Genomic DNA, 16,532 nt, shown 5'->3' with positions numbered 1-16,532 from the left:
GGGATGGGATGGGATGAGTGATGGGATGGGATGGGATGGATGGGATACTGGGATTGATGGGATACTGGGATTGATGGGATACTGGGATTGATGGGATGGGATGGATGGGATTGATGGGATGGGATACAGGGATGGGATGGGATACAGGGATTGATGGGATGGGATGGGATTGATGGGATGGGATTGATGGGATTGATGGGATGGGATGGGATTGATGGGATGGGATGGGATTGATGGGATGGGATGGGATGGGATGGGATGGGATGGGATGGGATGGGATGGGATTGATGGGATGGGATGGGATGGGATGGGGGGATCCCCCGGCACCACGGGGGGCTCCAGAGCTCTGGGACCAGGATCAATCCCAGAACTGTGGGGTCCCAGAGCTGTGGGACCAGAATCCCCAGAGCTGTGGGACCAGGATCCCCAGAGCTGTGGGACCAGGACCCCCAGAGCTGTGGGACCAGGGCCTCAAGTGCCACAGGACTGGGGTCTCCAGTGGGTCCCCAGTCCCACAGGATTGGGGCTCCCCAGCCCCATAGAACGGGGGATCCCCAGTCCCCCCAGAGAACGGGGGATCCCCAGCCCTGCACCCCACCCCTCTCATCCCCCCAGCACTGACCCCACCCCACTCACCGCCACCAGGGCCTCTCCCACGCTGGTCAGCACGTCGGGGCGCAGCGAGTGGATCAGCAGCTTCTGCTCGGTCAGCACGGCCACCAGCAGGGCCACGGCGTTGTCAGGGCCCAGGTTCTGCAGCAGCGTCAGGAAACTCGCCCCGCTGAGGTGGGGGAAGGGGTGGGGGAGTCACTGGGATGCCCCCACAGCCCCCATCCCAACCCATCAGGACCCCAAAAATGCCCCCACCTGAGCGGCAGCGGGGACGACACGGGCCGGCACAGCAGCAGGCTGTCGTAGGGGGACATCTGTGGGGACAGGGAGGGGTGTGATGGGGTCACTGTGGCCATGGGGGAGGGTGGGGGGCACGGGGAGGTGTTGGGGGGCACTGGGACCCCCACCCAGGTGGCTCACCTGGACCAGGATCCGCGGGCGCTGCGGGGACGGGAAGGGCACGTTGTGCATGAAGTGGGAGATGTGCCTGTGGGGAGAGAGCCCCACGGGTCACCCCAGCCCCAAACCCAGCTCAAAGTCACCTCAAACCCAGTCCAAAGTCACCTCAAACCCAGCCCAAATCCATCCTCCAACCCAGCCCAAATCCATCCTCCAACCCAGCCCAAACTCATCCTCAAACACAGACCAAAGTCACCTCAAACCCAGCCCAAAGTCACCTCAAACCCAGTCCAAACTCATCCTCCAACCCAGCCCCAAACCCAGCCCAAAGTCACCTCAAACCCAGCCCCAAACCCAGCCCCAAACCCAGCCCAAATCCATCCTCAAACCCAGCCCAAATCCATCCTCAAACCCAGCCCAAATCCATCCTCAAACCCAGCCCAAATCCATCCTCCAACCCAGCCCAAATCCATCCTCCAACCCAGCCCAAAGTCACCTCAAACCCAGCCCAAATCCATCCTCCAACCCAGTCCAAACTCATCCTCAAACCCAGCACAAACCCAGCCCAAAATCATCTCAAAACCCAGTCCAAATCCAGCCCCAAACCCAGCCCAAACTCATCCTCAAACCCAGCCCAAACCCATCCTCAAACCTACCCCCAAACCCAGCCCAAACTCGCATCAAACCCCACCCCAAATCCATCCTCAAACCCAGTTCAAACTCATCCTCAAACCCAGCCTTAAACCCATCCTCAAACCCAGCCCTAAACCCAGCCCAAGACCCACCTCAAACCCAGCCCAAATCCATTCCCAAACCCAGCCCCAACTCATCTCAAAATCCATCCCAAACTCATCCTCAAAGCCAGCCCAAACCCAGCCCAAAATCACCTCAAAACCCAGTCCAAATCCAGCCCCAAACCCAGCCCAAACTCACATCAAAACCCACCTCAATGTCATCTCAAACCCACCCCAAACTCACATCAAAACCCACCCCAAACTCAGCCCCAAAACCCACCCAAAACTCACCCCCAAACCCACCCCGGAATCCCCCCGAACTCCCCCCCAACCCCACTTTAACCCCAGGCCCCTCCCTAGCACAAACCCACCCCTAATCCCGCCCTAACCCCACCCCCTGTCCTGCTCCAAACACCCCGATCCTCCCCGATCCCGCCCCATACGCCCTCGATCCTCCCCGATCCTCCTCGATCCCGCCCCACACGCCCCTCCCGATCCCTCCCCTGATCCTGCCCCACACGCCCCCCCGATCCCTCCCCCGATCCCTCCCCGATCCCTCCTCGATCCCGCCCCACACGCCCCCTCCCCGATCCTCCCCGATCCCTCCCCGATCCCTCCCCGATCCCGCCCCACACGCCTCCCCGATCCCTCCCTGATGCCGCCCCACACGCCCCCCGCTCCTCCCTGATCCCCCGCTCCTCCCCCGATCCCGCCCCACACGCCCCCCAATCCCTCCCCGATAACGCCCCCTCGATCCCTCCCCGATCCCTCCCCACACGCCCTCCCCGATCCCTCCCCGATCCCCTCCCACACGCCCCCGCTCCCTCCCCGATCCCGGCCCCAAACGCCCCCTCGATCCCTCCCCGATCCGCCCCACACGCCCCAAATGCCCCACCGATCCCTCCCCGATCTCGCCCCCACACGCCCCCGCTCCCTCCCCGATCCCACCCCACACGCCCCACTCCCTCGATCCTCTCCCACACGCCCCCGCTCCCTCCTCGCCTCCCGCTCCCCTCGATCCCTCCCACGCCCCCCCGCTCCCTCCCCGATCCTCCCCACACGCCCCCGATCCTCCCCCGCTCCTCCCCGCTCCTCCCCGATCCCGCCCCCACACGCCCCCGATCCCTCCCCGCTCCTCCCCGATCCCCCCGCTCCTCCCCGATCCCCCCGCTCCTCCCCGGTCCCCCCGCTCCTCCCCGGTCCCCCGCTCCTCCCCGGTCCCCCCGCTCACGTCTCGAGGGGCAGCACGTGGGGGCCGGAGATGGAGTAGCGGTAGATGAACATGAGGAACTTGCGGAACACGTCGAAGAAGGGCCAGTGGGACAGCACGCAGATGCTCTTGCGGGTGTGCAGGGAGCGGCCCGGCACCGGCCGCTTGTCCACCACGCTGAGCAGCCCCAGGCGCAGCGCCTGCCCCTCCGACAGCCGCTCCCGCGGGAACGCCTCGTGGAACTGGATGGCAGCGCCGTAAACCTGCGGGGGGGGACACGGGGGGAGGTGTGGGTGGGGAGAGGGGACACTGAGGGGACAGCCGGCACGCTGAGAGACATGGGGACACTCAGCCTGTGGTGCTGGGGACAGCGGGCATGCTGAGAGAGATGGGGACACCGGGCATGCAGGGATGGGGACACAGCCTGTGGTGCTGGGGACACCAGGCACGCTGAGAGAGATGGGGACACAGCCCGTGGTGATGGGGACACCGGGTATGCTGAGAGAGATGGGGACACTGTCCTGTGGTGCTGGGGACACTGGGCATGCTGAGATGGGGACACTGGGCATGCTGAGATAGGGACAGCCGGCACGCTGAGAGAGATGGGGACACAGCCTGTGGTGATGGGGACACCGGGTATGCTGAGAGAGATGGGGACACTGGGCATGCTGAGAGAGATGGGGACACCGGGCATGCTGAGAGAGATGGGGACACTCGTCCTGTGGTGCTGGGGACACGGGGCATGCTGAGAGAGATGGGGACACTGGGCATGCTGAGAGAGATGGGGACACTCGTCCCGTGGTGCTGGGGACAGCGGGCACGCTGAGAGAGATGGGGACATCGGGCATGCAGAGATAGGGACAGCCGGCATGCTGAGAGAGATGGGGACACAGCCCGTGGTGCTGGGGACAGCGGGCATGCTGAGAGAGATGGGGACACAGCCCGTGGTGCTGGGGACAGCCGGCATGCTGAGAGAGATGGGGACACAGCCCGTGCTGCTGGGGACACCGGGCACGCTGAGAGAGATGGGGACACTCGTTCTGTGGTGATGGGGACACCGGGCATGCTGAGAGAGATGGGGACACTCGTCCTGTGGTGCTGGGGACACCGAGCATGCTGAGAGGGATGGGGACACTCGTCCTGTGGTGCTGGGGACAGCGGGCATGCTGAGAGAGATGGGGACTCCGGGCATGCAGGGATGGGGACACAGCCCGTGGTGCTGGGGACACCGGGCAGGCAGGGATGGGGACACAGCCCGTGGTGCTGGGGACACCGGGCAGGCAGGGATGGGGACACTGGGCATGCTGAGATGGGGACACTCGTCCCGAGGTGCTGGGGACACCGGGCACGCTAAGGTGGGGACACGGAGCATGCAGGGATGGGGACACCGGGCATGCAGGGATGGGGACACCGGGCATGCAGAGATAGGGACACAGCCCGTGGTGATGGGGACACCGGGCATGCAGGGATGGGGACACCAGGCATGCAGGGATGGGGACACAGCCCGTGCTGCTGGGGACACCGGGCACGCTGAGATGGGGACACCGGGCATGCTGAGAGGATGGGGACACAGCCCGTGGTGCTGGGGACACTGGGCATGCAGGGATGGGGACACCGGGCATGCTGAGATGGGGACACACAGCCCGTGGTGCTGGGGACACCGGGCACGCTGAGAGAGATGGGGACACAGCCCGTGGTGCTGGGGACAGCGGGCATGCACAGATGGGGACACCGGGCATGCTGAGAGAGATGGGGACACCGGGCATGCAGGGATGGGGACACCGGGCATGTACAGATGGGGACACGGGGCATGCAGAGATGGGGACACCGGGCATGCAGGGATGGGGACACTGGGCACGCAGGGATGGGGACACCGGGCATGCTGAGATGGGGACACCGGGCATGCTGAGATGGGGACACCGGGCACGCTGAGAGAGATGGGGACACCGGGCATGCAGGGATGGGGACACCGGGCATGCAGGGATGGGGACACCGGGCATGCACAGATGGGGACACCGGGCATGCAGGGATGGGGACACCGGGCATGCAGGGATGGGGACACCGGGCATGCTGAGATGGGGACACCGGGCATGCTGAGATGGGGACACTGGGCATGCACAGATGGGGACACCGGGCATGCTGAGCTGGGGACACCGGGCATGCACAGATGGGGACACTGGGCATGCAGAGATGGGGACACTGGGCATGCAGGGATGGGGACACTGGGCATGCAGGGATGGGGACACCGGGCATGCTGAGCTGGGGACACCGGGCATGCTGAGGTGGGGACACTGGGCATGCTGAGATGGGGACACCGGGCATGCTGAGGTGGGGACACTGGGCATGCAGAGATGGGGACACCGGGCATGCTGAGATGGGGACACTGGGCATGCAGGGATGGGGACACCGGGCATGCTGAGCTGGGGACACCGGGCATGCTGAGATGGGGACACTGGGCATGCTGAGATGGGGACACCGGGCACGCTGAGATGGGGACACAGCCCATGGTACTGGGGACATTGGGCACTGGGGACCTGTGGTACTGGGGACACAGCCCAGGGCACTGGGGGCACTGGGGACCTGTGGCATTTGGGACACACAGCCCAGGGTACTGGGGGCACTGGGCACTGGGGACCTGTGGTACTGGGGACCTTCATCCCATGGCATTGGGGACACATAGCCATGGCACTGGGGGCACTGGGCACTGGGGACCTGTGGTACTGGGGACCTTCATCCCATGGCATTGGGGACACATAGCCATGGCACTGGGGACACTGGGCACTGGGGACACTGGGCACTGGGGCCCCTCATCCCATGGCATTGGGGACACACAGCCCAGGGCACTGGGGACACACAGCCATGGCACTGGGGACACTGGGCACTGGGGCCACACAGAGCTGGGGACCCCCATCCTGTGGCATTGGAGACCTGTGGCACTTGGGGACACTGGGCACTGGGGACCCCCATCCTACAGCCCCAGGTACCCCCCTGAGCCCCCTGGTGCCCCAAGACCCCCCTGGTGCCCCGAGCCCCCCGTGCCTTGTCCCCCGAGGCGCCGGTGAGGACGAAGGTGGAGAAGACGGGCAGGGGGTACTTGGTGCCCGCGGGCCAGCTCTCGATGGTGGCCCCCATGGGCAGGCAGAACACGGGCACCGACTCGGGCAGCGGGAACGCCTCGCTGTCCTGCTCGGGGTACCGGCTCAGGAGCCCTGGGGGACACGGGGACGGCAGGGTGAGACCCCCAGCAAGGAGAGAGCCCCAAAACCACCCCCTAAAAACCTCCCCACAGGAAGAGATCCAACTGCCTCGCTGTCCTGCTCGGGGTACCGGCTCAGGAGCCCTGGGGGACACGGGGACGGCAGGGTGAGACCCCCCAGCTCAGCTCCCACATCCCAGTAAAAAGCTGCTGCCCAGAGAGCCCCAAAACCACCCCCTGAAACCTCCCCACAGGAAGAGATCCAACTGCCTCGCTGTCCTGCTCGGGGTACCGGCTCAGGAGCCCTGGGGGACGGGGACGGCAGGGTGAGACCCCCAGCTCAGCTCCCACATCCCAGCAAGGAGAGAGCCCCAAAACCACCCCCTAAAACCTCCCCACAGGAAGAGATCCAACTGCCTCCCCATTGCCCCAGTAAAGGACACTGACCCCCAGTAAGGGACCCCATTGCCCCCCCAGTCAGGGACCCCAAAGCCCCCAGTAAGGGATCCCATTGCCCCCAGTAAGGGACCACCTTTCCCCCAGTAAGGGACCCCATTGCCCCCCAGTAAGGGACCCCACTGCCCCCCAGTAAGGGACCCCATTGCCCCCCTAGTCAGGGACCCCAAAGCTCCCCAGTAAGGGACACCATTGCCCCCCAGTAAGGGACCCACTGCCCCCAGTAAGGGACCCCATTGCCCCCAGTAAGTGACACCATTGCCCCCCCAGTCAGGGACCCCAAAGCCCTCCAGTAAGGGACCCCATTGCCCCCCAGTAAGGGACCACATTTCCCCCAGTAAGGGACCCCAAAGCCCCCCCAGTAATGGACACCATTGCCCCCCACCGTAAGGGACCACATTTCCCCCAGTAAGGGACCACATTTCCCCCAGTAAGGAACCCCATTGCCCCCCAGTAAGGGACCACATTTCCCCCAGTAAGGGACCCCATTGCCTCCCCAGTAAGGGACTCCATTGCCCCCCCAGTAAGGAACACCATTAACCCCCCAGTAAGGGATCACATTAACCCCCCCAGTAAGGAACACCATTAACCCCCCAGTAAGAGACCACATTTCCCCAGTTAGGGACCCCATTGCCCCACCAGTAAGGGACCCCAAAGCCCCCCAGTAAGGGACCCCATTGCCCCCCCAGTAAGGGACCCCAAATCCCCCCAGTAAGGGAACACATTTCCCCCAGTAAGGGACCACATTGCCCCCCCAGTAAGGGACCACATTGCCCCCAGTAAGGGACCACATTGCCCCCCCAGTAAGGGAACACATTTCCCCCCAGTAAGGGACCACATTGCCCCCCCAGTAAGGGACCCCATTGCCCCCCAGTAAGGGACACCATTGCCCCCCCAGTAAGGGACCCCATTGCCCCCCCAGTAAGGGAACACATTTCCCCCAGTAAGGAACACCATTAACCCCCCAGTAAGAGACCACATTTCCCCCAGTTAGGGACCCCATTGCCCCCCCAGTAAGGGACCACATTTACCCCCAGTAAGGGACCCCATTGCCCCCCCAGTAAGGGACCACATTTCCCCCAGTAATGGACACCATTGCTCCCCCAGTAAGGGACCCCACTGCCCCCCAGTAAGGGACCACATTTCCCCCAGTAAGGAACACCATTGCCCCCCCAGTAAGGGACCACATTTCCCCCAGTAAGGGATCACATTTCCCCCAGTCAGGGACCACATTGCCCCCCAGCAAGGGAACACATTTCCCCCAGTAAGGGATCACATTTCCCCCAGTCAGGGACCACATTGCCCCCCAGTAAGGGAACACATTTCCCCCAGTAAGGAACACCATTGCCCCCCCAGTAAGGGACCCCATTGCCCCCTCAATAAGGGACCCCATTGCCCCCCCAATAAGGGACCCCATTGCCCCCCCAGTAAGGCACCACATCTCCCCCAGTAAGGCAGCACATTTCCCCCAGTAAGGCACCACATTTCCCCCCCAGTAAGGGACCACATTTCCCCCAGTAAGGAACCCCACTGCCCCCCCAATAAGGGACCCCACTGCCCCCCAGTAAGGGACCACATTTCCCCCAGTAAGGGAACACATTTCCCCCAGTAAGGGACAGCATTAACCCCCTAGTAAGGGACCACATTTCGCCCAGTAAGGGACCCCAAAGCCCACCCAGTAAGGGACCACATTTCCCCCAGTAATGGACACCATTTCCCCCAGTAAGGGACCCCACTGCCCCCCCAGTAAGGGATCCCATTGCCCCCCCAGTAAGGCACCACATCTCCCCCAGTAAGGGACCCCATTGCCCCCCAGTAAGGGACCCCATTGCCCCCCTAGTAAGGGACACCATTGCCCCCAGTAAGGGACCACATTTCCCCCAGTAAGGGACCCCACTGCCCCCCCAGTAAGGGACCACATTTCCCCCAGTAAGGGACCACATTGCCCCCAGTAAGGGACCACATTTCCCCCAGTAAGTGACCCCAAAGCCCCCAGTAAGGGATCACATTTCCCCCAGTAAGGGACCCCACTGCCCCCCCAGTAAGGGACAACATTTCCCCCAGTAAGGGACACCATTGCCCCCCCAGTAAGGGACCACATTTCCCCCAGTAAGGAACCCCAAAGCCCCCCCAATAAGGGACCACATTGCCCCCCCAGTAAGGGACCCCATTGCCCCCCCAGTAAGGGACCACATTTCCCCCAGGAAGGGACCCCATTGCCCCCCAGTAAGGGACCACATTTCCCCCAGTAAGGGACACCATTTCCCCCAGTAAGGGACCCCATTGCCCCACCAGTAAGGGACCACATTTCCCCCAGTAAGGGACCCCAAAGCCCCCCAATAAGGGACCCCATTGCCCCCCAATAAGGGACCACATTGCCCCCAGTAAGGGACCCCATTGCCCCCCCAATAAGGGACCACATTGCCCCCCCAGTAAGGGATCACATTTCCCCCAGTAAGGGACCCTGTTGTCACTCCCCCCAGTCAGAGACCCCAGTAAGGTACCCCTTAGCCCCTGTCCCAATAAAGGACCCCACTACCCCCCTCCTCCCCACTAAGAGCCCCCAGCCCCAAGGGGGGGGGGGGCTCCCCAAATTTTACTCCCCAAAATTCCCCCTCACTCCCAAGGAGGCCCTGGTGCTCCACCCACCCCCTCCTCCAAAAATCCATGCCAGCAGGGAGGGGGAGGAGTGAATTCCCACAAAACCACACTTTTTAACAAAAAACAACGATAACAAACCACTCCAAAGTCCCTTTTTGGTGGGGGTTTCTGAGCTCCCCACCTGCCTCGTAGACCAGCGTGTTGCCCTTGGCCACGGCGATCTTGTAGCACAGGAACAGGGCGGGGCCCCACTGCGAGGAAGATTGGGATCAGGATTGGGATTGGGATCGGGATAGGGATTTGGGAGGAATCTCCAGGCCCTGCAGACCCACCATGCCGGTGTTGAGGTTCCTGTCGACGCGGCAGAAGGTGTGGGGGGTGGTCTCTCCCTTGCTGGGCATGACGAGGCAGATGTCGGTGACGCCCAGGCTGTGGTGCCCGGGGGGCTCTGCCGAGCGCCGGAACGTCAGGAATGTGCGCTGATGGCCCGGGGAGCCCGAGGCCAGGTTGGCAGAACGGCTGTAGGGGGTCGTGTCCAGGATCTGGTAGCCCGGCTTGGGACGGTCCTTGCCCTCGTAGTGCACCCTGGGGTTGGCAAGAGGTGGGGGGGGACACACACAAGGGTGAGGGGGACCCTTCCTGGGGATCCTGGAGTGGAACAATCCTGGAATCGCTTGGGAAAGAGCTCCAGGATCAGCCAGTCCAGCCTGTGACCACTTCCCCACCTCGTCACTCAGTGCCACGTCCTTGGGCACCTCCAGGGCTGGGCACTCCAAACCTCCCTGGGCAGCCCTTTCCAGTGCCCAACCACCCTTTCCATGGGGAAATTCCTGCTGATGCCCAACCTGCCCTTCCCCTGGCACAGCTGGAGGATGTTCCCTCTCCTCCTGTCCCTGTTCCCTGGGAGAAGATCCTGACCCCCCCTCAGCTCCCCCCTCCTGGCAGGGAATTCCAGAGCCAGGAGGTGCCCCCTGAGCCTCCTTTTCTCCAGGTTGAGCCCCTCCAGCTCCCCCCTCCTGTCAGGGAATTCCAGAGCCAGGAGGTGCCCCCAGAGCCTCCTTTTCTCCAGGTTGAGCCCCTCCAGCTCCCCCCTCCTGTCAGGGAATTCCAGAGCCAGGAGGTGCCCCCTGAGCCTCCTTTTCTCCAGGCTGAGCCCCCAGCTCCCCCTCCTGGCAGGGAATTCCAGAGCCAGGAGGTGCCCCCTGAGCCTCCTTTTCTCCAGGCTGAGCCCCCAGCTCCCTCAGGAGTTTCTCCACCCCCTTCTCCCGCTGCTCCAGCCCCTCCGTGGGAATTGAGGGACCCAGACCCCACTCAAGGTGTGACCACCCCTGTCCTGTCCCCGTGGCCGACCCAACCCAGGTGTCACCCACCTAAACCCACGTGTACCCACCCAAACCCACCCACGTGTCACCCACCTCAACACCTAAACCCAGGTGTCACCCACCTAAACCCACCCACGTGTCACCCACCTAAACCCACGTGTCACCCACCTAAACCCACCCACGTGTCACCCACCTAAACCCACGTGTCACTCACCTAAACCCACGTGTCACCCACCCACCTAAACCCAGGTGTCACCCACCTAAACCCACGTGTCACCCACCTAAACCCACGTGTCACCCACGTGTCACCCACCTAAACCCACGTGTCACCCACCTCCCTCAACCCACGTGTCACCCACCTAAACCCACGTGTCACACACCTCAACCCACGTGTCACCCACCTCCCTCAACCCACGTGTCACCCACCTCAACCCACGTGTCACCCACCTAAACCCACGTGTCACCCATGTGTCACCCACCTCCCTCAACCCACGTGTCACCCACGTGTCACCCACCTAAACCCATGTGTCACCCACCTAAACCCACCCACATGTCACCCACCTCAACCCACGTGTCACCCACCTCAACACCTAAACCCACGTGTCACCCACCTAAACCCACGTGTCACCCACCTCCCTCCACCCACGTGTCACCCACCTCCCTCCACCCACGTGTCACCCACCTAAACCCACCCAGGTGTCACCCACCTAAACCCACGTGTCACCCACCTAAACCCAGGTGTCACCCACCTCAACACCTCAACCCACGTGTCACCCACCTCCCTCAACCCACGTGTCACCCACGTGTCACCCACCTAAACCCACGTGTCACCCACCTCCCTCAACCCACATGTCACCCACCTAAACCCGTGTCACCCACCTCCACCCATGTGTCACCCACGTGTCACCCACCTCAACCCACGTGTCACCCACCTCCCTCAACCCACATGTCACCCACCTAAACCCGTGTCACCCACCTCCACCCATGTGTCACCCACGTGTCACCCACCTCCACCCACGTGTCACCCACCTCAACCCAGGTGTCACCCACCTAAACCCACGTGTCACCCACCTAAACCCACGTGTCACCCATGTGTCACCCACCTCAACCCACGTGTCACCCACCTAAACCCACGTGTCACCCACCTCCACCCACGTGTCACCCACCTAAACCCACGTGTCACCCACCTAAACCCACGTGTCACCCACCTCAACCCACATGTCACCCACATAAACCCACGTGTCACCCACCTACCTAAACCCACGTGTCACCCACCTAAACCCACGTGTCACCCACCTCAACCCACGTGTCACCCACCTAAACCCACGTGTCACCCACCTAAACCCACGTGTCACCCACCTCCCTAAATCCACGTGTCACCCACCTCAACCCACGTGTCACCCCCCTCAACACCTAAACCCACGTGTCACCCACCTAAACCCACGTGTCACCCACCTCAACCCACGTGTCACCCACCTAAGCCCACGTGTCACCCCTCCCTCAACCCACGTGTCACCCACTAAACCCGTGTCACCCACCTCCACCCACGTGTCACCCACCTAAACCCACGTGTCACCCACCTGAACCCACATGTCACCCACCTAAACCCACGTGTCACCCACCTAAACCCACGTGTCGCCCACCTCCCTCAACCCATGTGTCACCCACGTCACCCACCTAAACCCACGTGTCACCCACGTGTCACCCACCTCCCTCAACCCACGTGTCACCCACCTAAACCCACGTGTCACCCACCTAAACCCACGTGTCACCCACCCAAACCCAAGTGTCACCCACCTCAACACCTAAACCCAGGTGTCACCCACCTAAACCCACCCACGTGTCACCCACCTCAACACCTAAACCCACGTGTCACCCACCTAAACCCACGTGTCACCCACCTAAACCCAGGTGTCACCCACCTAAACCCACATGTCACCCACCTCCCTCCACCCACGTGTCACCCACCTAAACCCACGTGTCACCCACCTAAACCCACGTGTCACCCACCTCAACACCTAAACCCACGTGTCACCCACCTCCCTAAACCCACGTGTCACCCACCCAAACCCACGTGTCACCCACCCAAACCCACGTGTCACCCACCTCCCTCAACCCACATGTCACCCACCTAAACCCACGTGTCACCCACATGTCACCCACCTAAACCCACGTGTCACCCACCTAAACCCACGTGTCACCCACCTAAACCACATGTTACCCACCTAAACCCACGTGTCACCCACCTCCACCCACCCATGTGTCACCCACCTAAACCCACGTGTCACCCACCTCAACACCTAAACCCACGTGTCACCCACGTGTCACCCACCTCAACACCTCCACCCACATGTCACCCACCTCCTCACCCCCCCATCCCCTCTCCCAGCTCTCCAACCTCTCCCCCACCCCAATCCCGTGGCATGGGTGAGCGGGTGAGCCCCCCACCCCACGCAGCACCTCGGGGTAAAATCCCCCCCCTCACCCCAGCTCGACGAGGGGGGGCTTGTCCCTGCCCCGCCTGTAGCACAGGAACATCTGGGGGTTGTTGAGCAGCCCCGCGTTGAGGTCCACGGGGTGGCCCGAGGTGGTGCTCTCGATGCAGGTGAAGCCCTGGGGCACCTCCTCGCCCTGCGAGCGGATGATCACGGCCACGTCCGTGATGGGCTCCGCGGGGCGCGCCGGCCTCGCCGCCGCCTCCTCCTCCGGCGCCCGCGACGCCTCGGCCAGCCCGGCCACCACGAAGTAATCCACCAGCTGGGGGCTTCTCGTCCGCCATCTCGCGCCAGATGGGGGGGGGTGGGCAGTGCACGCACACACAGAGCCCTAAATACACCGGGAGGGTCACTGGAGACACCGTGACCCCTGTACCAGCTCCTTCCACTGCTGTACCAGCTCCTTCCCCTGTTTTCCCACCTCCATCTTCCCTTCCCCAGCTCCTTCCCCCCTGTCCCAGCTCCTTCCACTGCTTTCCCAGCTCCTTCGCCCCTTTCTCAGCTCCTTTCCCAGCTCCTTCCACTGCTTTACCAACTCCTTCCCCTCTTTCCCAGCTCCTTTCCCAGCTCCTTCTCCCCCTTTCCCAGCTCCTTCTCCCCCTTTCCCAGTTCCTTTCCCAGCTCCTTCCCCTGTTTTCCCACCTCCTTCTTCCTTTTCCCAGCTCCTTCCCCCCTGTCCCACCTCCTTACCCAGCTCCTTCCCCTGCTTTCCCAGCTCCTTCTCCCCCTTTACCAGCTCCTTCCCCCCCGTCCCAGCTCCTTCGCCCCTTTCTCAGCTCCTTCCCCTGCTTTCTCAACTCCTTCCCCTCTTTCCCAGCTCCTTTCCCACCTCCTTCTCCCCCTGTCCCACCTCCTTCTCCCCTTTCCCAGCTCCTTCCCCTGTTTTCCCAACTACTTCCACCCCTGTCCCAGCTCCTCCTCCCCCTTTCCCAGCTCCTTCTCCCCCTTTCCAAACTCCTTCCACAGCTCCTTCCCCCCCTTTCCCAGCTCCTTCCCCTGCTTTCCCAACTCCTTCCCCCCTGTCCCACCTCCTTTCCCAGCTCCTTCCCCCCTTTCCGAACTCCTTCTCCCCTCGCTCTTTCCCCTGCTGACTCATTACCTCTCCCAGCTCCTTGTCCTTCCAACTCATTCCCTTTTCCGACTCATTCCCTTTCAGCTCCTTCTCCTGTCCCCATCCTCCAGCTCCTTCCCATTTCCGACTCCTTCTCCCTTTCCACGCTCATTCCTGTTTCCCAACTCACTTCCACCTGTTCCCAGCTCCTCCTCCCCTTCCCAGCTCATTCCCCGCACTTTCTGAGCTCCTTCCCCTCTTTCTCACCTCCTTCACCCCTTTCTCAGCTCCTTCCCCTCTTTCCCATCTCCTTAGCCCTTTCTCAGCTCCTTCCAGCTCCTTCTCCCTTTCCCACCTCCTTCCTCCTTTCAGACTCCTTCTCCCCTTTCCAGCTCTTTCTGCCTGTGCCAGCTCCTTCCCCCTTCCAGCTCCTTCGCCCCTTTCTCAGCTCCTTCGCCCCTTTCTCAGCTCCTTCGGCCCTTTCTCAGCTCCTTCCTGCTTTCTCAGCTCCTTCCCCCCTTTATCACCTCCTTCCACAGCTCCTTCTCCCCCTTTCCCAACTCCTCCCCCTGTTTCCCACCTCCTTCCCCCCCTTTCCCAGCTCCTTCCCCCCCTTTCCCAGCTCCTTCCCCCTTTCCCAGATCCTTCTCCCTTCCCCAGTCCCGGCTCCTTCCCCCTTTCCCAGCTCCTTCTCCCTTTTCCCAGCTCCTTTACTTCCCAACTCCTTTCCTTTCCCAGCTCCTTTCCTTTTCCCAGCTCCTTTCCCAGCTCCTTCCACTTTTCGAAGTTCTCCCCTTTTCAAAGTTCTCCCCTTTCCCTGCTCCTTCTCCCCTTTTCCCACCTCCTTCCCCCTTTTCCTACCTCCTTCGCCCCTATCCCAGCTCCTTCCCCCTTTCCCAGCTCCTTCCCTTTATCACCTCCTTCCCCAGCTCCTTCTCCCCTTTCCCAGCTCCTTCTCCCCTTTTGAAGTCCTCCTCCCTTCCAGGCTCCTTCTCCCCTTTCCCAGTTCCTTCTCCTTCTTCCCCAGCTCTTCTCCCCTTTCTCACCTCCTTCCCCCTTTCCGAACTCCTTCTCCCCCTTTCCCAGCTCTTTTCTCCCCCTTTCCCAGCTCCTTCCCCCTTTCCCACCCTCCTTCCCCCTTTCCCACCTCCTTCCCCCCTTTTCCCACCTCCTTCCCCCTTTTCCCACCTCCTTCCCCCCCTTTCCCAGCTCCTTCTCCCCCTTTCCCAGCTCCTTCGCCCCTTTCTCAGCTCCTTCCCCTGCTTTCCCACCTCCTTCTCCCCCTTTCCCAGCTCCTTCCTCCCCTTTCCCACCTCCTTCCCCCCCTTTCCCAGCTCCTTCTTCCCCTTTCCCAGCTCCATCCCCCTTTCCCAACTCCTTCTCCCACTTTCTCACTCTTCCCCACTTTTTCAAGTTCTTCCCCCTTCCACCTCCTTCTCCCCCTTTCCCAGTTCCTTCTCCCACTTTCCCAGTTCCTTCTCCACTTTCCAGTTCCTTCTCCTTCCCCCTGTCCCAGCTCCTTTCCCCCTTTCCCAGCTCCTTCCCCCTCCTTTCCCAGCTCCTTCCCCCCACTCCAGCTCCTTCCCCTTTCCCAGCTCCTTCTCCCCCTTTCCCAGCTCCCTTCCACTGCTTTCCCAGATCCTTCTCCCCTTTCCCAGCTCCTTCTACCCTTTTCCTAGCTCCTTCTCCCTTTTCCATCTCCTTGCTTCCCCTTTCCAGCTCCTTCCCCCTTTCCCAGCTCCTTCCCCTTTCCAGCTCCTTCCCCTGTCCCAACTCCTTTCCCAACTCCTTCCCCCCTTTCCCAACTGCTTTCCCAGCTCCTCCCTTTCCTGGCTCTTTCCCCTTTCCCAGCTCCTTCCCCTGTCCCAACTCCTTTCCCAGCTCCTTCCCCCTTTCCCCAACTCCTTCCCCCCCTTTCCCAGCTCCTTCCCCTTTCTCAGCTCCTTTCCCAGCTCCTTCTCCCCCTTTCCCAGCTCCTTCCCCCTTTCCACCTCAGCCCCAGCACTCATCCTCACGCTCCTTTCCCAACTCCTTCCTCCTTTCCCAACTCCTTCCCCTTCCCCGCTCCTTCTCCCCTGTCCCAACTCCTTTCCCACCTCCTTCCCCCTGTCCCAACTCCTTTCCCACCTCTTTCCCCCTTTCCCAGCTCCTTCCCCCTTTCCCACCTCCTTTCCACCTCCTTCTCCCCCTTTTCCCAGCTCCTTCCCCTTTCCCAATTCCTTCCCCCTTTCCCACCTCTTTTCCCCCTTTTACAGCTCTCCCCCTTTCCCCTCTGGGTGCCCTGCCGGAAGGGAGGAGTTTTCCGGTCACGCCGTGAGACCCCAGGACCCCCACCCTCCCTCCCCTCCCTCCCTCCTGCCCCGGGACCAGCAGGACCCTCCCCACAGCCCTGGGGTGTTCGAAGTGGGACCCCCTCAACACCCCTCGATTTGGGAGGCTCACCCTCAGTTTGAGGT

General features: G+C 62.2%; 1 protein-coding gene across 1 annotated transcript in view; it reads right to left on the bottom strand.

Moving 5' to 3' along the window:
* LOC126642821 (DENN domain-containing protein 4B-like) overlaps window positions 1-16,532 on the bottom strand; it is a 52,627-nt gene that overhangs the window by 32,228 nt on the left and 3,867 nt on the right. The window contains 8 exon segments of the mRNA XM_050320778.1: window positions 637-786; window positions 873-926; window positions 1,033-1,099; window positions 2,977-3,218; window positions 5,995-6,164; window positions 9,390-9,459; window positions 9,541-9,793; window positions 13,016-13,356. Coding sequence (XP_050176735.1) covers window positions 637-786; window positions 873-926; window positions 1,033-1,099; window positions 2,977-3,218; window positions 5,995-6,164; window positions 9,390-9,459; window positions 9,541-9,793; window positions 13,016-13,356 — 1,347 coding nt within the window.

Source organism: Myiozetetes cayanensis, unplaced genomic scaffold, assembly GCF_022539395.1.
Source record: "Myiozetetes cayanensis isolate MyiCay16 unplaced genomic scaffold, myiCay2020 scf242, whole genome shotgun sequence".
In the NCBI taxonomy this organism is placed as follows: domain Eukaryota; kingdom Metazoa; phylum Chordata; class Aves; order Passeriformes; family Tyrannidae; genus Myiozetetes; species Myiozetetes cayanensis.
The sequence above is the reverse complement of the archived record's forward strand: the minus strand, read 5'-3'. Positions and strand labels throughout refer to the sequence as shown.